Source organism: Cryptomeria japonica, chromosome 7, assembly GCF_030272615.1.
Source record: "Cryptomeria japonica chromosome 7, Sugi_1.0, whole genome shotgun sequence".
Lineage (NCBI taxonomy): Eukaryota > Viridiplantae > Streptophyta > Pinopsida > Cupressales > Cupressaceae > Cryptomeria > Cryptomeria japonica.
Window position 1 is genome coordinate 386,511,307 of NC_081411.1, and position 26,343 is coordinate 386,537,649.

Below are 26,343 nucleotides of genomic sequence, written 5' to 3' on the forward strand. Positions count from 1 at the left end.
AATTGGGATCAACCAAGTGTCAGACGAGGTGGCATCCTAGTCATCACTTCTCCAGTCAGTGTGGTCCACCTCAGCATGTCCAGATTCAATGTACCTAACTCATGGGAGGTGGCACAAACTTCGATGTACCTACCCCAGCTATCCATTGGTCGAATTTTCCAGAGAAGACGTGTCCTAAAGATGTAATTTTATCATTGGTCAAGCATTAAATGTTATGTAACGGTTGTAACAAACCCTAATTAGGGTTTTCATTATTGAATCTTGGCCATTGATCTCAAATGGATCTTAGCCATCGAATTGTATTATGGGCACTATATAAGCCCCGGCTCTTCATTTGTAAAGGGGATATAGAAAATAAGAATAGAAAATGGAGTTAGAGAGAAGACAGGTAGTCAGTAGTTAGAAGGTGATTAGCCAGTTGATAGAATAGCAATTAGAGTAGAGTAGAGAGAAGGCAAAGATTGTTGCCAAGATGTTATTGTAAAAGACTTGTAGCTTCATTGAAGAAATGGTGAAATTTATGGGTCGATTCGACAATTTGCATGGTCTCTATACTTCTCATATTTGATTTCATGTTATTAGATGAGTGGAATAAATGTGTTTGATTGATGGTGAAATTCGTATATCCATACTACTAGCAGTTTGTTGATTGCAAACTTGCCTTGTGTAGTCAACTGGAATCATTCAGCTTAAGCTTAACTTCAGTTGTCGCTTCTTCATTGATATGCATCAGCCTGATGGTGTCTATGCCTGCAGTAATGATTTGAACATCATAAAGCTTTCCTTCGAAGATCGCACTAACCTTGTGGAGATGGTCTTGGGATGTCAAAACAAGACTTAGTTAGAATTTCATCAAAGATCATTCATTGCTCTTACATTCTTAGTGTTAGGATTAGATCCTTTCCTCGCCCTCGTCTTTTTTCCTTTTTTTTTCAAATCGAAGGCAGTAAAATCCTGTGTTCCAGCAGTATTCAAAGCAAATCAAAAGTTTAGTCATCAAGTGTAAGTCCCCTTGTGATTCCAGCAAATCACATCGTACCACAGAGAGCTTATCCACATGTAGAGATCCTACAGAAAAGAACCTTGAAGTCATCCCGATTGATCCTTTTCGCGGTATCTTCAGCATTCGGAGACTTTATTCAAGAGAGGATAAGGTACCTTTAGGTATTTTATTCTGTGTTTGGTCGTGTACAAAATACACGTCAACAGGACTGCATTATGAACACACTGCATTGAACCGACATGGATACTCTGATTCAGACTGGGCTGGAAGCGTGATAGACAGGAAGAGCACTTCAGGATGCTGTTTCAGCTTAGGATCAGCTATGGTATCTTGGATCTGCAGAAAACAATCATCCGTAGCTCAGAGCTCCACAGAAGCTGAATATATAGCTGCATCCATGGCAGCTAAGGAAGCCGTATGGTTGAGGAAATTGATAGTAGGACTGTTTGGTGAAAGTCTGAAGCCTACTATCATTCATTGTGACAATCAGAGCTGCATTAAACTTTCAGTGAATCCAGTTTTCCATGATAGATCCAAGCACATTGAGATCCCATATCACTATGTAAGAGACATGACAGAGAGAAAGGTAATAAGACTGGAATATGTCAATACAGGAGATCAGATAGCTAACATTCTCACCAAACCCCTAGCAAGAGTGAAAATTGATCACTTCAGGAGGTATCTTGGTATGGTTAAAATGTAATTGATGTCTAAAATTATGCAAACTTCTTGGTCATATATTTGAGTATATGAAGTATGTAACCTTTCCTTGTGTTCATTCCTAAAGGATGACGATTCTTTAGATAATGAACACTTGTATTTTAACATTGTAAGGTGACGATCTTATAAATGTTTGGAAGATCATATAAACTGAAAATCAGACAATTTGAATATCAGTAATATGATAAGTTATAGTAGACATTATGTAAGCGGATTAATATCAGTGCACATACTATAACAGGGATATCAAAGTGAGTATATCCTTAGTATCACAGGCTGATACTTAAACTTGGATATCAAAGTGAGTATATCCTTAGTATCACACATTGATACTTCACACCTAGGTGATGTGATTCTCATGAGATTAGTGATGAACTCAATTAAAGTTTTAGGCCTATACTCCTAAGACTAAGAGGGAGTGTTAAATTATAGTCTCAGTCGTAACTAAATTGTACCAAGCACACAGAATACTAATTCCGTTATTTACAATTTAAATAAGATTGGAATTTAGTTAGTGTTTAACTAACAGATTAACCTTGCAAACATTTAAGTTGGTTAAAGTTATGAACGCCTGTGTAGAGGATCGTGGCTCCACACAGGGGTCACGACCCTATGTGGAACCACGTGTTTTCACATAGGATCGCGACCCCCTGTGGGGGCACGATTCCATGAAGACAATTGCATATATATACGCTATCCTCCATATTGTTACTTGGTGTTGGTAGTCCATAACAAAACAGATAAAGATCAGTGACATATATATGCATTTGCCTTCATACCTACACGACCCTATGTGGAACCACGTGGTTCCACATAGGATCGCGACCCCCTGTGGGGGCAGGATTCCATGAAGACAATCGCATATATATACGCCATTCTCCATATTGTTACTTGGTGTTGGTAGTACATAACAAAACAGATAAAGATCGGTGACATATATATGCATTTGCCTTCATACCTACAGAGGCAAATCGATGAGAGACTTAATCAGTTCTTCATTTCTTCGATCTGACTCTAATATACCAGAAATTCAAGCTACAGTAAATCTGATTGCACATAAACAATAACAGTCTATTTTACATTTACAATATATAATATTTAAATCATGCTCATAAATAATATTTAATTAATGAATTTTAAATAATCATTCGTTAATAATAATAATTTCTTTATTTAGGGTCTCTCTCTTTCTCTCCGTATATATATATAACGATCCAGGAGGGGACATGACAGTCCGCCCTTCTCAAAATTGCTTGTCCTCAAGCAATTGGCAATTTTCTCAACTGAGTTATCTCCCAATATGAATAAAAAACACGGAGCATACACATGAAAAACACGAAGCATACACATGGATAATTTCAAACACGAAGCATACACGCATTGTTAGATTCTTCTTATTGACTAGAATGATTCATCTTTACCCTACAGGATGGCAGGATCATCGCTCTGATACCACTATAATGTCCCTACTAGTTAGAGATCACTGTCCTACAAAACAGATTGTTAGAAACTTAGAATACAACATATATATATATATATATATATATATATATATATATATATATATAACTAATTTAACTTGCAATCTAACTTTAAAATACTTAATTACATAATCACAATTCTCATCAATTAAAAAGGATACGAATGCCATACGAAGATATGTCATTAAGCGGCAGTGAGGCTCGCCTTCTTGGAACCCATCTTGGTCCCAAGCCTTCCAGGAAGTCGAAGGTGAATTCGACTCCTGTCTTGAATGTAATTTCTTACATCCAAGCCCTCCAAGAAATCGAAGGTACATGACAGAATTAATAATAATAATTTCTTTATTTAGGGTCTCTCTCTTCTCTCCGTATATATATATATAACGATCCAGGAGGGGACATGACAGCCCTTATATCTGGTTACTCTTCTGATTATTCTGGAATTTTACTTCATACAGTATTTTTATATTTTCAATATTATGCACCTCTCATATACTGATATAATTGGCTTCACAGTATACATATGTGTAGCCGTATACTCCTTATTCTTATTCTTACAGCATCATGTACATCTGAAATTCTCCCTCCTTTGTGACTGAATAATTCCAGAATTATCTTTCCTTTTATTTGCACACACTTGGTGTATATCTTTGATCTTTCTTTTCAAACTCCGTACACCATACACCTGTAGATAATCTTCTCACAATTTTCAGTCCAATCTGCTGTTAATTTTCATATAAACTCTTCTTGTGGCTGATCTGTATGTGTTCAGTCTGATGCACACCACGAACACAGTATTACCTTCTTTTCTGATTATCAATTCACCATCTAACATCTCACATCATATTTTCACGTATACACTCACTTATATTTTTTTCATCATCTTGACCTCCTTTTATATCTTCTTGCTTAAAGAAATGTGTCTCTTTCCAAGAGACATTTCTTCAAGAGTCGTGGCTTTTATCATTAGCAAATCGCATCTCCTTAATTTATTTGTTTTACTAAACGTGCCTTTTGACAGAACAATCATTTTTCTTAACCAATCATTATCGTATTTGTTATAAGATTTCATAATCAGGGAACACATTAGATCATATTCACACTTCTTCATCTTTTAATGAAGTCGCTGTTGTTTGCTTGATTTATTAATCACTCCACATACAGAATCGCTGTTCATATATCAACTGTGGTAATCACGAACACTTATGAAATTGCTACCGCCTTTATACTAGTCGATGTTCATGCCTGTAAGTTGCTGTCTCTTTTGATGTAATCACAACACATCTTCAAAACTGATTATTCTCATGGCCACATAAGTCACACCTCTTCATGATTATTACATACATTAATCTTTTAACATATTATTTACTTCTGTTTTTATTATATTATTTAGCAAAGTCGCATCTTTATCTAAGCGCTACCTTCATAATAATCACAACCTGTAATGTTATTGTCGCTGCATTTGTATTAATATCAGCTAGCTTACCATAATCTTTTATTTCCAACTTCCATCGCTGGGCTTATCATAGTCTCTTTCACTCTTTCAATAAACCTGCCTTTCTATGAGTCAATTTGTCTTCAATAGTCAAGTCGCTGTGCATATATATTAAGTCGATTACATCAGAGGCTTAATATGAATCGGCTGCCTTCAAGCGCTTTCACATACCCTGCCACTCTTTCTTTAGTCAACGTCTCTTTCTCCCTTCAATCTTTTGTTCCTTTATTAATAGAGTCGATATCTTTATATTATTGCTAATTATTAACTGCAGTTTGTTTTTACCGACAAACAGATGCACTAATTTCAATAGTTCAATCACTATTACGGGAGTTATCCATTGTTCATAATACTTTATTTTCAATGTTTCATTCTTTATTGAGAATTGCTTGATAATTATAATCAGCCACTAATGAAAGTGCTTCATAGAATAATGTTGGTCGCTGTTTATGTCTGATTCTGTACCGCTAGTTCATTTCCTGAGAGAAATCCTTTGTCACTGTTGTAGATACCGAGAATATGCGTCCTTTGCATCGGGTGCTACTTCAGATCAATTCTTTTATACATTATATTCATTTGATATTTCGTATCTCCATCAAAATAATGACTATGCTTCATTGTTTAATAAAGCATCCAAAAACTAAAGCCGTATTTCATCAATCCTTACTTGTACGTTATGAAATTGTTTTATCTACAATAATCATTGATCTGAAGTCTATCTGCTGTGTATTATGGTAATCGAACTCTCTACCTCTTGTGCCATCTGTCTTGGATCGACTTTTAAGTAGTTTGCTCTGTTACTGTTCTTAGCTGCTGTCATAAATTCAACACCAACTTGTTATTTTTATTTTTATATTCACATATGTGTTCACCTTCACATTCATTGTTGTCCATATCATCTCTAAACTATGCTAACCACAGTAAGTCAAACTTCTGACAGAATTAAGGAATCATTAGTTATTATGTTTTCAACCAAGAATCAACTAACTATGCTTTGCCTTCTTTCTTTATCTTGAACCTGTAATTAATGTTCAGATCTTTAATTTGAATATTATCTTCTCTATCAATCTTTGTTTGTTGATCCAATACGTCTTAGATATTTCATTGAATGATGATGACAGCATTTTCACTTTCCCGTCTTGACATCAATGACAACATTTCCGACACTTACTACTCAATAGAGGAACGGGCAGCCCTCAAGGTGTGCCATTTGAGGCCTGGATGTAATATTTTATTGATGAAATTAACTCAGGAGTGAAGATGTTCAATTGGGCCAAGATAATTAGCAATAACCCAGATGAACAATTGACAAACTTAAGGAGAACAAAATCTTTCTACATGAGTTCTTATATTATTTACCTACTGGCCAGAAATTATAGGTACACAGGATTGATTTGTAAGGGTATAGTGGGTAATGGTGAAAATGAATTCAAGGCATATGATTGTTACCCACGGCTACAACTTCATGAGAAGTCTCATTTCAAACGAGTGAATGATGCATTTTTAATGTATATCACTAGAATACTGCAAGGAGGAACTCATCAGAGACTAACCCAGGAAGGCAGATTTGGATCTTGGTTCAGTCAATATCCAAGATTCACATATGTAAGGGTTCAAGGATTCACCGGATGTCCGTACAAACTTCCAATTTATCCCACCAACAGAATGATATTGCTTGAAGTCCTGAGGCAATTAGAGACATATGAAAGCTTCCAAAGAACCAAGCATAAAACTGGAATTTCTTTTCCATTTTTTATTGGAAAATGATTGAATCCTATTCAACAGCACAAATAGCTGAAGTACAAGGCTGGAGATGCAATGGTATCCATTTATCTTCTACCGATCCAGAGCTATTTTTGATCCCCATAATCATATTGGGTTGTTGAATGGAGAAAAGTACAAGAACAGGATGGATCTTAAAGACATTTGAGCAAATGTTGTAGATGAATTTGATATTAGGAAAAGGCTATGGTCAAGATTACCTGTAAATTTGATCAGAACAACTGAGCTTTTCCGTGTGCCTGGCCAATTAGAGGATGATGGAGAATACACACAGCCACGTTATGATGAGAATAGGTCTCTTTCTCCGTTATGATCCAAAGCTTGCAGATTTGGCCACTCTGATGCGGCCAGTTGTCAAAAATACACAATGGTGGGTTAATCAACAAGTAAAAGAGCTGAAACGAAGAAAAATGTCTCTTACTTACAATTTGATGGGCATCATGGAGTCATATTCTTCTAATAATGAAGGAGCATCTCAAAGTACTAGGCCGCTTGAAAGTATTAATACGAGAAAAGAAAGAAGTAGCTAAAGGTTTTGTGAAGTCAAAACGGAAGAAAATTGTAAATGAGAAAGCTACTGAAAAGAAACAAAAATCAAGCCCATCTCATTCCGCCACATCCAAAAGTTTGAACAATATATTAATTCTTGAGGAAGAACCACTAACTGAGATGAGGATCCCTTCTCCAATTCATGAAAAAAAGAAATGTGGAATCAATTCAACAAGAGGATCAAGAACCACCATCTCCTTCAAATAGAGAAATAATTGAATCAGAAAATGAGGAGATGGATATCTTAGATAGGGAATTCCAAGAAGGAATGATTTTTGCTCTTCAGGGAGTTGAGGATAATCCAAGTGAAGAAAGTAATCAAGAAGAGGAAGGTATTGAGCAGCCCACAATTCCTGATTGGTTAAGGAGGAGGATAAAGGTAAAGACGCCTGTGGAGGTTCAACAAGAAGATGATACAGCAAATTTCCTGGCTATGTTGGAAAGGGTTGCAATAAAAAGGACAGCCAAGAGGCTTTCTTCGATTGAAAAGGACGAAGCAGGCTATCGTTCAGTTCAAATAGTTGTGCCAAAAGTTGATAAGGCAAAAGAAGATATTACTCCTAAGGAGTATGAAATAACAACAATCAACTTAGGTCCAACCACCAAGGGCGGGAAGTTGAGGACTTGGATAATTCAATCACTTCCATCAAGGCAAGATTGGAGAAGGAAATTGAAAAAAAAAGGGAGTACAAGAAGGAAGTTGAGTAGTTGAAGAAGTATATCCAACACTTGACCAAACCCATTAATCAAGGAGATGCATCAGCTCCACTCTTGACTCTTCCACAGGAAATAATTGGGGACTTCGAAGAAGGGAAAGTGACTGTTGAAGAGACTAAAGAATGGATGGCAAGCAGCAGTAAAGAAGTTGTCACATTTGTGAAAAATTTGATGTTGGCATATGAACAAACTTCTTCATTGCTCTCTAGAATTTAGGACATGTCAGAAGTGTGGGAAGATCTTCATGATATTCAAGATAGAATAATCCCATACTTAAAGGTGTTGAAAGGAATTCCCAAGCAAGAATTAATAAATGGATAGGTGATTGCAGCTGGAGTTGTATATGATTTCAACACATGGTATTGGGCATTAATTGCAAGAAGTGAAGTTCTGGAAAAAGTAAAAGTTGATGGTGTCAAAATTGAGGAGCTGATCAAAGAGATTCAAAACAAGATTTTCCTTGTGGTTGTTGCTATTGGGAAAGAAACAATTCGGGAAAATGAAATGCACGTGGAAAATCTGAGGATCAAAGCTCAGGAGAATTTCTTCACAGTCACAGGACCAATCCTTAAGCAAAATTTGACTAAGGCATCAACTTTCCTTTCCATTAGGGATGCCTTTCAAAAACAAGAATTGGAATGGGAGAATGTTTTTGCCACATATGTTGATGACTTGGACGTAATGGAATTCAAGATAAACATGCTGCCACATGTCACGATGGAAGAGGTCAATCCTCTTGTGTCCAAGTCCATCAAACATGCTACTGTAGAAAGAGGATAACGGTGCATCCTTCTAGAAGAAGGCTCCCCGTGCCACTTGTCTTTATTTGTTCTTATCAGATAACTATTAGAAACCCTGATTAGGGCATTTATGCTTTAATCTCGGCTATTGATCTTTGTTTGATCTAGGCCTTTCATTTGTCTTCGAAACTCTATATAAGCACCTCTTCTCTCATTTGTATGGGAGAGATTTGTGAAATTGTTGCTAAGAACTACTTTGATAATAAAAGTTCATTTGCATTGCTTTGAATCCCTATTGTTATCACACGGTTGCATGGTTTCATATTTTCTTCAACTTAGACTAGAATTTGCTTTACAATTTTGTTAAATGATTGCAAGATTTGATAGTATTGATTGGTGAAATCGTTGCTCATACTTTTGATGAACAAATGATTTTTGTTCATTGTGTAAAGTTAGCCTAAGCATATTTTGTGAATGTTTAACTTCTGTTTTGGATAAATATTGTTCATTTTGATGGTATTATTCATAGTATGAAAACCTTAAGAACAACCCTTGAAGATTGCACATACTTTGTGCAGTTGTCCTAGTGTGGCAAAGCAAAGCATGGTTATTAATTTCATCCAATCATTGTCGTCTCTTAAATTCCTAGTAGTATAGAATTCCTAAAACCCTTTTCCTTTTTACCTTTTTAAAGTCTAAATTGAGAAAATCCCAAAAACGAAGCAGAAAGTTTTCATTATGATTGAAACCTGCAAGTCCCCCTTGGATTACCAACATACATAACCAAACGAGCTATATTCAACATTACAGTCGCTAGTTTGCAGTATAAACATTGGAATCGCCATATATTCAACATTACAGTCGCTAGTTTGCAATATAAACATTGGAATCGCCATATGATCTTTTTTGCAATCTTAGAATACGCAATGATTTTATTCAAGAGAGAATAGAGTGTCGTTTGGGCATCTTTATTCTGTGTTCGGTGTGTCATAAAACACGCACCAACATGACTCAAACTCAAGCTTCGATTTTGACACAGACTTACCAATTGTGTTACATACCTCTTTCTACAATGGTTTATTTTTTAATGTTGCGATTGTATGTATGGTCAAACATTGATATTTTATTACTTCCATATGTGGATGAGTAATCTTAAGCATAAATTGATAGTTAGCCATGAATGATTATTTTGGCAATGTCTATCTTTTCTTTATGTATATATATATATGAGATTAATGAGAAGATAAGATTGGTCTAACTATTTTCATGTAACCAAGTAGATGCAAGATAAGCTACACCCTCAAGGAGAGAGAGTATCATCAAGGAGAGATTGCAGACTTCAAAAGAGACCAAACTTGCCATCAAGCCCTGAGTCTTAAATGAAGTTGTTAGAAGTTGGTCGTCACCTTAGTCTTCTAGGTGGTTGTCTCGCCTTATCGGTTAGCACGTGGTCGGTCTTATCCTTTTATTGTCTGTGAGTTGCATGTATGTTGTTTTTCTTGAGCTTAATAATTTTTAATAATATTAATAAATTGAGTTGTTATTGATTATATATATATATATAATTTGAATTTCATTATATTTTGTGCTATCGGCTATGTAAACTGAAGCTTTGCTTATTAATTCGATGAGAGGTGGGGTGGAGAAGTGACTTCCTATCTCCCTACCACCTCTCAGGTCTACCTTGCTAATTACCATCGATTAAGCTGGAAGGTGTTTTTGCATGGGCGAGTTCTTGGTGGACTTCACATTCAATATAGTGAAGGCATTTCTTGGGAGGGAGGTGGAATCTTCGGTGTTATCTTTTCTCACATCATGACTTCTTTTTGGTGAAGCAAAATTCATCCGCTATCTCTGCAATCATTCTTTTGGCATGCGTCTTTGGGAAGTACATATCATTAGCCTTCAGCTTAAGTTCAAGGAAATCTTGTTGGGATCATCATGGAAGTCTGCTCTAGTGCGGTGATAGTTTGTCTATCAAGAGGGAACATCCCTTGTCATTTTCAATGCAACTTAGGCATGTTACATTTCCTTTCAATCTGAATTGAAATGAAAGTATCGATTCTGTTCTAGTTTTGATAGCAAAGATATGAATAGTTGAATGTGTTTAATCATCGTTTACTGCATTGATTTTTAGATTAATCCATCTTCTTAAAAAGATTGAGAGCAGAGCGATGATCTGACTGTATAGCCTGTTCATGGTATGACAGAGCAGTTAATTCGTGGTCTCTGAATTTAATTAATACTTAATCAAAGTGTTTATATGTAACCACCATGCAGATAAATCTTGCTGCATTAATAGCATTATGTTTTGTTCAGTCGATTTCTTGAGTGCTTTATTAGTAATATTGAACCGAGTTTTCTGTTCAACCTCTAAGTCAGATCGTGAGACTGGCGAGGGAGTTTATTATTAAGTAGGTACCTTCCTTAAGATGTAAATATGAAGATGCCTTATCTGAATTTATTAATGAATTGTTCTTTGACTTACATTAAATCAATGGGAATCGATTCTCTGTTTTAATTGAGATGTTTAGTAGAATTTTGTTGACCATGGGTCAATATGAGTCAGATTACAACAGAGGTTGTACTATGTTGGCATTGTATTGTCATTGATGTCTACCAGTAAGTATGTCAACCGGTATGCAAGATGTTGTTACCGGCATTAGATATTGTTGGCATGTTGATATCAACCGGTATGGGATGTCAACCGGTAAGTCTGTCAACTGGTAAGCGAGCAAACTCGGTAAGTGCAGTCCGATATAACGTTCTAACCGGCAGAACAGAGAAGTGCACGATATGAAGGTTAACCAGTTAGTGTATACCGGTAGCATGTTCAGTCGGTGACTGAGTTTGAACCGACACAATCAAGTGAGTTGGATGCTAACAGAGATGTCACGTGGACTCCAGGTGGCGAACATGCAGTGGTAGGTGAATGGTGCGTCGGCGAGGTAGTTGCCAACTAGGTCGGTATTAAATGTCGACTGCGAAAAACACAGATTGGTTGCAGAGGATTGCGGCTCAAAGCAGATTGAAGGGCAGAGATTTTATTTTGAGACATTATGATCGAAGTAGGATATCCGATTGTCTTGCTGATTTGGAGAAGGAAACTGCTAGATCATTTATTGTGATCGACAAAATCAAGATCGATGAACTAAGTCCAGTTTGCTAAATATAGTAAACGTTTATAGAAAGAATAAAAAGAGGACAAAGCTTTTTTCTGAACTGCTGCAGGTTGTCGATTCAAGAAGATGAGATCCGATTTGATACGGATTGTAGTCGGTGAAGAAAACCTTAAGCGCGTGAAGTTTGAGTTTTGTTTTGGCGGGAAAGCAAGAGTATAAATGTGCAGATTGTAGATCTAAGTGATTTGATGCTGGATGAAAGATTTATGATAAAGTGAATCTCTGCGAGGCGAGAGTTGATCAGTCTGAGTGTGATAGAAAAATATTGAAGCGACTGAGTGTTGGAGAAGAACCGGTAAGATAGGTGTTACCGACAAGGGTTAAGGTAACCGGTAAACTGTTACAGAGTATAACAGTTTGTTAAACCGACAGTTTTTGAACTGGTAAGATAATAGCAGAGAGTGAAGGAAAGCAGAGTGAGTTTCAGAGAAGATCCGGCAAGGCAGAAACTGAGTTGTAGAGGATTCAGACAGTAAGAACTGAGGATCGGTAGAGACGAAGCAGTGTGACAGAAAGGAGTTTAATCGACAGAGAGAATTGTTTGCAGGGGTTACAAAACTCATTCGTAACAAGTGTTTATAATTGTATTGATTTATATCTCATTGTATTTCATTGAGTAGGTGCTAGATGCAGGGGTTGGTGCTCCTTTGGGTAGGTGCCCATAAATTGCTAGGTGTTGGTACTCCTTGGGTTGGTGCCCTAACCATTGTAAAACTGTTATTGGGTTGGTGCCCTAAACATTGTAAAACTGTTATTTCATTGTGAGGCTGGATTGGAGCAGTAGATCTCCAGCAACATTTCTCACCGAGGTTTTTCCCACATTGGGTTTTCCTCGTATATCCGGTGTTATGTGATGTGCTCTTGTGTGTGGTTGCTTGTTAGTGCTTTCATTATCCTACCGGTTGCACACATTGTTTGAAATTGTTTATAATCACCGATTCACCCCCCCTCTCAATGATATCGTGTTCTACATACTATATGTGTTGTTTAACCTTAAAGGTCATTTAGACTGTTAATGACAAGCTGTCAAGAAACTAAGTTTTTATTTGATGTAATATTGTGGGTCAATTGTACCTATTGTTGAGAATCCTATATGTGGAAATGAACTTCAATGTGAACAAGTCCAATAAGGGTGGTGAAGTCTGACAACACTTGTGTGCATGTTTATATGAAACCTTGGCCAAGGTGGCACTACTTAAAGCATGTGACCGTGAGTTCACAAGAACCAGATACACCTACTAGCCAAATAGTCATACTAGTTAGGGGGTACCTATAGTGTGTGACCGACTAGGTTCGTGTGATAACCCCCATGATATCACTTGCGGGGTTAAGGATGTGGTAAAGGAATAAATTGAAATAAATAATCTAAAGGAAATATATTTAATTTATTTAATAAAGGGAAAGTTATTTAAATAGTTAAATGGAAAGGTATTTAAATATATTCTTGATATGTAATATCGAATATATTTAAAAGAAATGTATATATTTAAAATTAAAAAGAGAGGAAATTATATTCTTTTGAAATGTAATTAATATTTAATATATTAAAAAGAAATAATATATGAAATGCAATTAATATTTAATATATTAAAAAAGAAATAATATATTATGCAATTAATAATTAAAAGGAAATATTATATGAAATGCAATTAAACTTATATTTTATATATTAAAAGGGGGGAACGTAGGTATCCCGAACGGGCTGGGTACCTCCGCATGAAGTGGTGCGTAGGTAACCGCAGCCTAGGCTACGGTTACCTCCGCACCCCTTCATGCGGAAGGGGGCCCGTGGGGACACAACCCCTCACAAACTATAAAGGGAGGCTGCAGTCAAATGAGGAGGGAAGGCAGCAGACGGCAGGGAAAAGGAAGGAGGTCAGCGGACAGCAAGGTAAGAGTCCTGTCCCAAATTAAATTAAAGGTATAATATATGAAGGTTTTTATTATTACTAATATTAATAGATAGTATTAAGGGTTAAGGCTCATTAATATTAGTTAGTATTAATTAATGAACAATGGGTAATGGGTAAGGTCCATTAATAAGTAATGTTCATGGGGGTCTAGTGAATATTTATACGCATCATAAGGTATAGTATTCACTAGTCATAAAATAGGGATAAAAATGTAATCTTGTAAATGTTATATACATAAGTTGCATATCAAAGGGATTATGAATATAAGGTATTTTAAGAAACATATTGCAAATGTGAAGGATGGAAAATCATGTTGATGCATATACATATATATAAATTAATTAAAGAATGCATTAAGAATCCATGTCAACATAACGGATCATTTATGAACTGAAACTATTATGCAAATGTATGGCTTGGTTGACTCAACCAAGGAGAGAAGGATCTAGTCACTTCCCCTTGAGGACTTGGATGATGAAGGCATCACCCAAGACAAGGAAAGGCAAGGGTCTTCCTTGGCTAGCTTGGGTGTAAGAGGTTATACCCAAGACAGAACTCAAAGGTCGGACCGATCCCCTCTAAGGACTTGGATGATGAAGGCATCACCCAAGGCAAGGAAAGGCAAGGGTCTTCCTTGGAGGGTTTGGGTGTAAGAGGTTACACCCAAGACAAGATTCGAATTCATCTTCGATTTCCTGGAGGGCTTGGGACCAAGGGGTTCCAAGAAGGTGAGCCTCACGGCCACCTAAGGACATACTTACGTATGGCATTGTATCCTTTTTTAGATAGGAATTATGATTATGTTAATTGAGCATTGAAGTCAGATTGCAATTTGGAGTACTTATATACAAATATATATATGTTTGTTATGTTCTAACAATCTGTTTTGCAGGTTAATGATCTCTAACTAGTAGGGACATTACAGTTCGTGTAGGTTCTAAACACGAGGCTCAAATGGCAAGATGGCAACTAGGTCTAGTCCTTAGTCTACTATCCTCGTGAAGGATAGGGCCTCTTCCAATTGAGAGGTATAAAAGAGACTGTCAGGTCTATGGTTGGGTGGAAAAGCCCTTGATGATGCTCTCCCTATTCTAGACTATGTCGAAGCTTGTCACAAAGTTTTCAAAAGGAAGCTTAATGATTGCAATCTCTAAACTTTTTTCTTTTCCTTCGAAAAAGAAAATTATTAACTGAAATTCTCTTTGTTGTTATTGGCAAATGAAGTATATTCTTTAACTGCTCTATTATAGTTTAACTACTTTTTCAGTTGAATCTGTTAGTTTCATGTTTTGATGAAAGCCACTTAGATGGTTAGTTAATTTCCATTTCAGCTGAAGTTGAAAGTTTGTTGCAAACTCATTTATAAATTATTAAGTTCGCTCTTTGTTTCTTTTTTTATAGTTTAGTGGTTGTTACAAGTTGGATCCTGCTGATTAGGGGCAGCATATTTTTCTATGTTTTTGTCATTTTATAGCTGAAACTTGGATCCTTTCGACATTTTGTTTTAATTCTTATATAATATGTATGCACATTGACAATGAAAGCATTTTAATTTTGTTAACTTGTTTGTCAATCCTCATGTGAACTCTCAATTCAAGTCTAGTTTTATGTATTAAGCTTCTACAATGTCTATGATGAATGCTTTATCAATGCTATAAATATGAATATTTGAAATTTCTCTATATTTTTAAAAAATTTCCTAGTTTTTAATAGCCATCCTCTGCTGTTCCCTAAACATTGGCCCAAAAGTACCTCAGTACCAGAAACACGTCTCGTCGTCCCCTACCATCCCCGTCTCCAATACTTGGGGAAGCATAGGTTTCAAGGGATATTTGTATTCAGGTACAACGTTCATATTCTCCCCAGCACTAACAAATGTGGGTGGCATAATTTAAATCTGCAGTTCATTGTATGTTTAAGGGTCTAAACAAGTCAAAGGTTTCATAGGAGACCTAACAATTGTTTGATGATATTCCAAGAGATTTTCAGTGACTTTGAGGTAGATTCATTTCAGAATCTAGAGACTCAAAAGACGTACATTCAACTCCAATATAGCTGTATAACCGTGATTTTGTGCTGATCATTATATGTAGATCACAAAATATAAAAAATTCCACCCAGGATATTACACCTATCACCATGACTCCCCCAGTCTAACAAGCAAGAAAATCCTAGAAACACATTGAAGATTTGGACTTGGCAAAAGATCCTAAAAGTCAATCTCTATTCGTATTCCTCATGGCCCTATAGACATCTAGACCAAAACCTCATAGATAACATTCCTGTGCCAATTACAGAATTTGATTAAACCTAGATTATGAGAGCTTTTTGAGCCACCTAGATGAATGTAAAAGCTTCCATCAAGTTTGAGATTAGACCAATTGTGAATGATCTTATCCTCAACTAATTAAGGATTGTATTACAATTGTATTACTAGCAATATGTTTATGAACAAATAAAATTCCTGCTCACACCCAAGAGCTTAAAAAGATGAAAGAAAATTGATTTCCTCAAATTGATGCTCATGCAAGAGCAAGCCCAACTGCAAGAGTTTATACCAATTAATTATGATTCCCCCGGCAGTTCAGTTGCTCTTGTCCCCTTCAAGGAGGGCCCTGATATTGAGGAATTTAAATATGTGCCATGGCCTTGAAACAAATATTAAGATGTCTATATGACATGTTGCAATGCCCTAAAGGGAAGGAAAATCTTCCCTTGCAACACAGAACTAATCACTTCATGTAAAGGACGTGATGCAGATCCCCAGTTGGCTACTGGTAAGTAAGAGAGGTCACTTGTGACAATTGACATGCAAGTTGTTGAAGAGGACCCCAATGGTGGACCAAAAAATCTTTCAAAGGTCTATTTTTTCTTACTTTGCTTTTTTTTTAATTTTAGGCATGTGTTGTACTTGTCATTGAGAGAGAGTGCGCACAATGACTATTGTGTTAATTATTGGGTATGCTACAGCCTTTAACTCTCTATTGATTTTCACCAACTATTTATAACCTATTTTTAATTTTATTATATAGTATCGTTTCAAAACTCTCATATATATATTCGGAACAGGTGTTCTTCATGGATGGATTGGTTTTCTTTACAGGGACCGTTTGGCATTTCCATGAAATTCACAAACTCATTACTGTGGAAAAAAAGTCCACTAGAATGGGAACTGTGTAATGATCTTTCGACTTTCTTAGTTTTTTGTTAATATATTTTACTGCTTTTCACTTGTTTCAAAGAAAATGAATACATTTGTCAATCAAAAATAAAAATGCAAATGGCACTCAATAAACAACTAACTGTGGGTATAGTTAATAAAAATTACCATTGCGAAGCTCTGCAGAAATGAAAATGATAGTATGATTTCCACAAAGTCCCTGTAAAGTAGTGAGTAGATCATGAACAATTGCTTCACTGTAGACAACATCTGACCCAAGAACTGAAAGGCAGCAATTCAAGTGTTAAAGAATATGTGGCATAGAAAGTTCAATTAATCCATAGGTATCATCACAATCAGTATGGTCTTTGATTTGATATTCACGTGAAAATTAACAATTATAACAGCAAATGATATGACTTGCTAATTACAAAATTACAGCAACCTATATTCTGTCAGATATCAGATTATTTAAAAAATTCTGGACTTGAACTAGGATTAGTCATGCAAATTCATATTTGTAGTTATACACTTGAGTTCCATGTGAGAGCTAGGGATCACATTAAAGGTGGAATATAGTCAATTTCCAATTAGATTATTAGAAAAGAATCCTGAATTATTGAATTTTTTTTGTTTAATTTTTCACCTTTGAAGCTTAAAATGCCTTAGCAGATAAATTAAATTTAGAAAATGTTATCCAATGCTTTGCAAGAATTTAAAAATATTAGGTTGTGCAAGATTCTTCGATTGATTTAACTCCGAAGAAATGATTTTTTCAGAGAAAAACCGCAACAAGCATGTACATTTGCATATTTGCAGTGACATATTTCTTTCAAAAGTCATGTAGTGTCCGAATTGTCTCATTTGGTACTTTCTATATATGCGCTTCATTTTGTTGAGGAAGAGAATTGTTGAGTTTTGGCATTCACATTAATCATAATAAATGCAAACTTCCATATTATTAAAATAATATTGTTATATTTAGTTTATAATGGTCAATTACGTCATTAGGTTTGTATTTAGAAACTTTCTTAGATTCTTTCAGTTTAGTTTTCTTTGCTTAGTTGTTGATTATTTCTGTCAGGGAAAGATCTTTTGTAATCTCTTATTTAAGGACTCTTCTTTCGCTCCTTTGTTTGACATCAACTATCATTTCATGGTATGTGATAACCCCCACGATATCACTTGATGCAAATCATTAAATAATATTAATATCCTAAAGAAGAAATAAATCATTAAATATTGTATATAAATGATTAAAATACTAATGTATTTAATATATAAAATAATAAAGAAAAATATTATTAAATGTCAATATAAAAAAAATAATAAAGAAAATATATTTAATATATATATTAAGAAAGTATTATTTGATATTTAAAAACATTTACAAAGGCAATATTTAATATATAGTATATTTAAAAAAAGAAGAAGAAAACAACGAATATAATAAGTTCCCCCCCCCCTAAAACTCATTAATACCCCACCTCCACGATCACCCCCGCACAAAGGGATGCGACGGTAAATGCAGCCTGGGCTGCGGTTACCCTCGCGCCCCTTCATGCGGAAGGGGACCGTGAAAGGGCACATCCCTTCACGAGGATTAAAGGGGAAGGGAGGAGGGAGGAGAAGGAAAAGGAAGGGGTGACGAGGCACTGCAGAGGAGGTTACGGGCAGACAGGTAAGGAATTGGGTATAATAATAGTTTTTGCATTAATATATAAAAATATATATAAATGCTATTCTATATATTATATAGGTTAATAGGAATAGTGTGTATTAATAAATATAGAGATATAAAGATAGGCAATGAATTATTATATATATTAATAGGAATAATTAATATATATACATTAATAAATACAAATGCATAAAGATAGATAGTGACATTATATATATATATATATATATATATACACGTTAATACATAGAGGAATAGTTAATATATATATATATATATATATATTAATAAATAGGAAGGAAGAACTTGTTGTAAGCATATATAATGAATGATTCTTAAATAGTAAAGAATGATAGGAAAAATACATATAAGGGTACTAGGAATGTATGTTAAGGAACACATGTGAGTAATGGTTAATGAGCATTTTATGAATATAGGTAATGAATACAAAACTATGTACATGTGAATTATGAAATAGGAAATAGTAAATGAAAATGCAAAGGAATGTATTATGAAAGAAATCACATGAGGGAGGCTATAGGGAGGAAACTCTCTTAGTCTAAGGGGGGATTATGATAATCCCTAGGGCAGTATATAATGAATATCTATATGCATATATACACGGCTTGGTTGATTAAGTTCAACCAAGAAGAGAATGATCTGGTCAATTCCCTTGAGGACTTGGATGATGGAGGCATCACTCCAAACAAGGAAAGGCAAGGGTCTTCCTTGGCTGGCTTGGGTGTAAGAGGTTATACCCAAGACAGGAATCAAAGGTCAGGCTGATCCCCTCTGAGGACTTGGGTGATGAAGGCATCACCCAAGGCAAGGTAAGACAAGGGTTTTCCTTGGAGGGCTTGGGTGTAAGAGGTTACACCCAAGACAGGATTCGAACTCATCTTCGATTTCCTGGAGGGCTTGGAACCAAGGGGTTCCAAGAGGGCGAGCTTCACGGCCGCCTAAGGACAGCTTGGAACCAAGGGGTTCCAAGAGGGCGAGCTTCACGGCCGCCTAAGGACATCTTGGAACAAAGGGGTTCCAAGAAGGCGAGCCTCACGGCCGCCTAAGGACATACTTTGTATGGCATTCGTATCCTTTTTATTAGATGAAAATTATGATTATGTTAATTGAGCATTGAAGTAGATTGCAATATATATATATATTTGTATGTTTGTTATGTTCTAACAATCTGTTCTGCAAGTTAATGATCTCTAAATAGTAGGGACATTACAGTGGTATCAGAGCATAATCCTGCCATCCTGTGGGAAAGGTTATTAGTTTATGATCACATATCAGAGGAAGAAAGGAGCAAAAGCAATGGCTAATCAATTAGCCAAACAGTTCCAGACTTTCATGGAGCAAACCAATGAGAAATTCGAAAGAATGAGCCAGTTAATCCTCCAAAGTACCAATAGCAACAATAGAGATATGTCAAACCCTAGAAGAGAGACACACTCTAATCACGCTGACAACGAACGATCGCCTCAGAGTTTTAGGCAAACAATTCCTGAATTTCTTCCTAGAGAAGAACATGTGAGGGAGGAGGAGGAACCGGTCACACTTGGGGTGGAAGAAATCGCCCAAATTTATGCTAGATTGGAACCAGAAGTTCGGAGGGTGGTATCCTTCAGGGACTTCTGTGAATCCAAGACTAATGAGAATAGGAGGAGGAAACCTATGGGTAACGACCTCAAAGCTAAAGTCAACAAAATGTCCCTACCCTGTTTTGATGGGGCAGGGAAGGATGTTGCCCAAGCTTGGGTACAAAAATTAGACACCTACCTTTCATACAGCCCAATGACCGAAGGAGACACTATAAAATTTGCCATACTACATTTAACCGGAAATGCCCATAATTGGTGGCATAACGGTCTCAATACCCTAGGACACAAAAGCGTCTCCACCTACAATGAGTTTACCCAAAGGCTCATCAGCCGATTCGACCAGAAAGACTCAGAATGGTACTTCCAAGAGCTAAGACACCTTAAGCAAGTAGGAACCATTGAAGATTATATAGATCAATTCCAAAACTTGTCAGTAATGGTCCCCGACCTATCCCAGAAAAGGCTTACCTACATGCTCTTAGAAGGTCTGAAGGACCCCATTAAGAATTTTGTAAAACCCCTAGAACCACAAAACTTAGGAGAAGCCATTAAGAAAACTAGGATGGTCGAATTTAATGGCTCCAAAACTCCACACAGGAATGAGGGACCCCAGAGGGACAACCGGGAAAAGCCTTGCCACTTGTGCAATAAACCTTGGAGCTTTAATCACCAATGCAAGGAAAGAGGCGAGCTCATGGAGAAAGGGTTATGCTTCAAATGCAAGACCCCATGGGTGAGAGGCCATGAATGTAAAAGAGGACAGTTGAATAAAACAGAAGAAATACAGGATGAGGACAGACCCTACAAAAGGGCCAGATTTGAAGGCTAACATTAAAAGGCATTCCTGATGGCTCTCCAAAGACAGTATCGTGTAATAAAATGGAAGAAATTCTTAAGCATAATCAAAGAGAGGTCTTGGATAAATCTCCGACCAAAGATCAAATCATTCATAGTGATATACAACGCACCCTTAAGAGCATAAAATAAAAATAAAATAAATAATAATAATAAAAAAAAAAGGGGGAGCAAAATCTGTCATCACCACTCCTTACCGCCCCCCACAAATAAAAGAGGCCGACCTAAATATGCTTGAGGACAAGCAAAATTGAAACGGAGGGACTATGATAACCCCCACGATATCACTTGATGCAAATCATAGTTTTAAAACTCTTTGACTCGCCTCGGACTCGCCACGGACTCGCGAGTCCTTTGGCGAGCCGAGTCGACTCGCCTAGGACTCGCGTGGCGAGTCCAGGCGAGTCCCTGTGAAAGACTCGCGAGTCTTTCGCAAAGACTCGCGCGAGTCTTTCACTCGGACTCGCGAGTCTTTCACAGGGACTCGCGGGCCCAGAAAAAACGCGCCCGTGGGGCTTAAAACCAATTTTTTTTTCATTTTTTGACTTCAATTTGGGTTTTTTTTGGCTGGAGCAGGTTAGAAGGGTTTGGAGGAGTAGAGGGAAGAAGGAAAAATCAGCAAGAGAGATCTAGGTAAGGATTTTTCTCCTCCTTTTTTTTTTTCATTTGAATCATTTCATTGTTTTGAAACTGAAAAAAATCTTGAAAAACAAGGGGATATGCTGCCAAATTTTTTTCTATTTTCTTTCCTAAGTTATTTCCTCTTTTTTTTTTCTTGTTTTTGAATGCTATTTTTCCCAAATGATTCATTGTCATTTTTTTTGTTGATTTTCCATAAAACCCTGCTGATTTTTTTTTTTTCATGTTAAATCAGCAATGGCAAGTTCAACTCCAAGGGCAACCCCAAGGTCAGGAAGACAAAGAGATAAAGCTTGGAAATATGGGATTGCAGGAAGCAAAAAGGGGGAGGTCACTTGCACCGAATGCACAAGATGGATGACTGGTGGAATCAATAGATTAAAATACCACCTTGCACAAATACCTGGATATGGTGTGGAGGCATGCCCCAAATCAACTCCTGAAATTATTAGAGAGATGAAGGCCATTCTTGCTGAGAATGATATGCATAAGGAAGAAAGGCAAAAAACAAGAGAAGCCATAGCAGCTGCAATGAATCCCACATTGTCCACTTCGGGTCCCATTGGTCATAGTCGGGGTCGTCAGTCACTTTCATCTTTTGGTGACAATGAGGGTGAGGCTAGTGGCACTCCTGTTAGATCAGACCCTAATTTTTTTGTACCACGCAATGTTCCAGGTGCACAACCTTCACTTGAAGGTACAGGATGGAATAAAGAGAAGCATGAACAAGCACGGATAGCAGCTTCAAACTTTTGGTTTTACAATAATCTATCTTTCAATGCAGCAAACAATGTGTATTGGGAAAGTTTTGTTAATGCATGTACAGTGGCGGGTAAGGGGTTTAAGGCCCCAACAGGTTATGACTTCAGTGGGCCATTGCTAGAGAAAGCTGTGAAAAATACAGAAGGTGTGGTTGATGATCAGAAAAGGTATTGGAAGAGAAAAGGATGCAGCATTTTATCTGATGGATGGACAGATGGACGGAATAGGACTCTTCTCAACTTCTTGGTGGCTTCAAATGGTGCAATGGTATTCATAAAGTCTGTTGATGCCTCAAATGAAATAAAAAATGCAGAGACTTTGTGTAATCTGTTGGATGGTGTGGTTCGGGAAGTTGGAGTTGAGAATGTTGTCCAAATTATCACGGACAACGCAGCTGCATATGTATCTGCAGGTAGAATGCTTATGCAAAGGCATCCTTCGATTACATGGAGTCCTTGTGCTGCACATTGCTTGGACTTGGTGCTAGAGGACATTGGGAAGATTGGATGGGTGAAGAAGGTGGTTGAAGATGCAAAAAGTGTCACCAAATTCATCTACAACCATACTTGGGTGCTTGCTTTGATGAGAAAATACACAAATGGCAAGGACCTTGTGCGACCTGGAGTGACACGATTTGCTAGCCACTTCATCACTTTGCAGAGCATTCTTAGTGCCATTCCTCATCTTAAGCAGATGTTTGTGTCAGATGCTTGGTTGGGGTCTGCATACTCCAAAAGACCTGAAGCAGAGAAGATTGCGACCATTGTTTTTGATGATGGGTTCAATAAAAATGGAGAGGAGTTGACTGCGGTAAGTAACAAACACAAAAGTAAAGTTTATACAATCTTGTCTATTTGCTGATTTTATTTTTTAGGGGTTGATTTTGTATTAATTTAAAATTTGTTTTAATTTTTTTAGGTGACAGAACCTTTGGTGAGGGTTCTTCGTATGGTGGATGGAGAGGGCATGCCAATGGGTTTCATTTATGAGGCCATGGATAGGGCCAAAGAGGCCATTTCACATTACTATCGTGGAAATGCAAGAAAATGTGAAATCTTTTGGCGCATCATTGATCGTAGGTGGACAAACCAACTCCACCAACCGATACATGCCTTCGCCTACTTTTTGAACCCGAAATTCTACTTCTCTGATTCATTTAGGGCTGATGAGGAGGTCATGGCAGGTGTTATTACATGCATTGATAAGATGACACCTGATCCTGAGTTGAGAGACAAGGTTCTTGATGAGTTGGAGGTGAGATTTGACATTTGCAATTGCTCTATCTTTATTTATGAATTCGGAAATGTTCATTATTGAATTTGAGTTTGACACTTTGACTATCTAGTATCTATTTCTGAATTTGGAAATGTTCATTCCATTGTTCAAGATCTACAAAAGTGCAGAGGGGAGACTCTTCTCATCACAACTAGCAATTGATAGGAGAGGAAAACAACAACCAGGTAAAACATTTAGTAACTTAGTTCAACAGTGCAAGAAAAAACCTACAAACTTGATTGTTACATTTTTTTCTCAATTCTAATATTTCTAAATGTTTTTTGTAGATTTATGGTGGGAGAATTATGGTGCCGGCACGCCTAATCTTCAAAAGATAGCTATCCGTGTTTTGTCTCAGCCATGCAGTGCTTCTGGGTGTGAACGAAATTGGAGTGTCTTTGAAAGCATTCACACAAAGAAGAGAAATAGATTGTCACAAAAGCGGCTCAATGATCTAGTATTTGTTCGGTACAACCTTCGCCTTCGAGTTAGACAGGTGGAGGGTGTTTCACATGAGGCCATTGACTTGGATGAAATTGATCCATATGGTGATTGGACCATGAATGAACAAAATGATGGTGATGATGTCCTCCTTACCGAAGAAGAAATTGCAGAAATAGAGAGAGGAGCAGCACAAGATGCAGAAGGAGCAAGATTGGATGAAGATGAGGACGAAGATGAGGATGATGATGAGGACTATGACTTTGAAGAAGACTCATCTCACCATTTAGATACCACAACACCCACTGCTACTACTTCTAGCTCAAGGCCTGAAAAATTGAGCTATATTAGGAAAAATACAAAGAGGAAGATGTAGTCTTCTCTTTGGTTTGTTCATTCACATTGCTGTTTTTCACATTTGCAGTTGGACTTGGACATATCATTATATGTAATTTTGTGAACATTTATATACTTATGCTGCCATTATAGTATTATACATTTTAGAGTTGAAACTTGAAACTTGAATATGCTGCCATGAATGATGAAATTTCAAATATTGCGTGTTTGTACTTTGTAGATCATATGACATGTGTAATGTTTCAATTATGGCACTTATGTTCTCTAAATGCATTAATTTCTTTATGTTTTTTTGTAAAACTACGGTTTTTTTTTTTTGCCGAGTCTCTGCCGAGTCTTTCGCGAGTCTTTCACGAGTCCGAGTCCGAGTCCAAAATTTTGGTTTGCCGAGTCCGAGGCGAGTCCGAGATTTTCAACTATGATGCAAATCATTAAATAATATTAATATCCTAAAGAAGAAATAAATCATTAAATATTGTAAATAAATGATTAAAATACTAATGTATTTAATATATAAAATAATAAAGAAAAATATTATTAAATGTCAATATAAAAAAAATAATAAAGAAAATATAGTTAATATATATATTAAGAAAGTATTATTTGATATTTAAAAACATTTACAAAGGCAATATTTAATATATAGTATATTTAAAAAAAGAAGAAGAAAACAACGAATATAATAAGTTCCCCCCCCCCCTAAAACTCATTAATACCCCACCCCCACGATCACCCCCGCACAAAGGGATGCGACGGTAAACGCAGCCTGGGCTGCGGTTACCCTCGCGCCCCTTCATGCGGAAGGGGACTGTGAAAGGGCACATCCCTTCACGAGGATTAAAGGGGAAGGGAGGAGGGAGGAGAAGGAAAAGGAAGGGGTGACGAGGCACTGCAGAGGAGGGAGGAGAAGGAAAAGGAAGGGGTGACGAGGCACTGCAGAGGAGGTTACGGGCAGACAGGTAAGGAATTGGGTATAATAATAGTTTTTGCATTAATATATAAAAAAATATATAAATGCTATTCTATATATTATATAGGTTAATAGGAATAGTGTGTATTAATAAATATAGAGATATAAAGATAGGCAATGGATTATTATATATATTAATAGGAATAATTAATATATATACATTAATAAATACAAATGCATAAAGATAGATAGTGACATTATATATATATATATATATATATATATATATATATATATATATATATATATATATATATATATATATATATATATATATATATATATATACGTTAATACATAGAGGAATAGTTTTTATATATATATATATATATATATATATATATATATATATATATATATATATATATATTAATAAATAGGAAGGAAGAACTTGTTGTAAGCATATATAATGAATGATTCTTAAATAGTAAAGAATGATAGGAAAAATACATATAAGTGTAATAGGAATGTATGTTAAGGAATACATGTGAGTAATGGTTAATGAACATTTTATGAATATAGGTAATGAATAAAAAACTATGTACATGTGAATTATGAAATAGGAAATAGTAAATGAAAATGCAAAGGAATGTATTATGAATGAAATCACATGAGGAAGGCTATAGGGAGGAAACTCTCTTAGTCTAAGGGGGGATTATGATAATCCCTAGGGCAGTATATAATGAATATCTATATGCATATATACACGGCTTGGTTGATTAAGTTCAACCAAGAAGAGAAGGATCTGGTCAATTCCCTTGAGGACTTGGATGATGGAGGCATCACTCCAAACAAGGAAAGGCAAGGGTCTTCCTTCGCTGGCTTGGGTGTAAGAGGTTATACCCAAGTCGGGACTCAAAGGTCGGGCCGATCCCCTCTGAGGACTTGGGTGATGAAGGCATCACCCAAGGCAAGGTAAGACAAGGGTCTTCCTTGGAGGGCTTGGGTGAAAGAGGTTACACCCAAGACAGGATTCGAACTCATCTTCGATTTCCTGGAGGGCTTGGAACCAAGGGG

The 26,343-nt window shown here is 36.4% G+C and overlaps 2 protein-coding genes across 6 annotated transcripts in view; one reads left to right on the forward strand and one right to left on the reverse strand.

Annotated features, from left to right (window-relative positions):
• The window catches only part of LOC131067122 (uncharacterized), a 146,010-nt gene that overhangs the window by 79,980 nt on the left and 39,687 nt on the right, over nucleotides 1–26,343 (reverse strand). For 3 of the 4 annotated variants that reach the window (XM_059209138.1, XM_058002053.2, XM_058002055.2), the window contains exon 4: nucleotides 16,911–17,024. In XM_059209138.1, coding sequence (XP_059065121.1) covers nucleotides 16,911–17,024 — 114 coding nt within the window. The remainder of the gene's footprint in view (nucleotides 1–16,910; nucleotides 17,025–26,343) is intronic. The other variant, XM_059209137.1, reaches the window with a different exon arrangement.
• On the forward strand, nucleotides 21,197–24,555 carry LOC131857082 (uncharacterized). 2 transcript variants are annotated; one of them, XM_059209136.1, is made up of 5 exons: nucleotides 21,197–21,515; nucleotides 21,757–23,093; nucleotides 23,202–23,537; nucleotides 23,671–23,743; nucleotides 23,846–24,555. In XM_059209136.1, the coding sequence occupies exons 2-5, from the start codon at nucleotides 21,759–21,761 to the stop codon at nucleotides 24,373–24,375; spliced, it is 2,274 nt and encodes a 757-aa protein (XP_059065119.1). In that variant the 5' UTR covers nucleotides 21,197–21,515; nucleotides 21,757–21,758; the 3' UTR covers nucleotides 24,376–24,555. The 2 variants fall into 2 exon arrangements, with proteins under 2 accessions (XP_059065119.1, XP_059065118.1); XM_059209135.1 differs by lacking the exon at nucleotides 21,197–21,515 and having other exon boundaries at nucleotides 21,561–23,093.

Bases quoted from the DNA above. Each gene is read 5' to 3' on its own strand.
- LOC131857082 (XM_059209136.1), top strand. From the start codon at position 21,759: ATGGCAAGTTCAACTCCAAGGGCAACCCCAAGGTCAGGAAGACAAAGA. The intron at 23,538-23,670 runs GTGAGATTTGAC...CCATTGTTCAAG, and splicing joins AGGTTCTTGATGAGTTGGAG to ATCTACAAAAGTGCAGAGGG. The intron at 23,744-23,845 runs GTAAAACATTTA...TGTTTTTTGTAG, and splicing joins GAGAGGAAAACAACAACCAG to ATTTATGGTGGGAGAATTAT.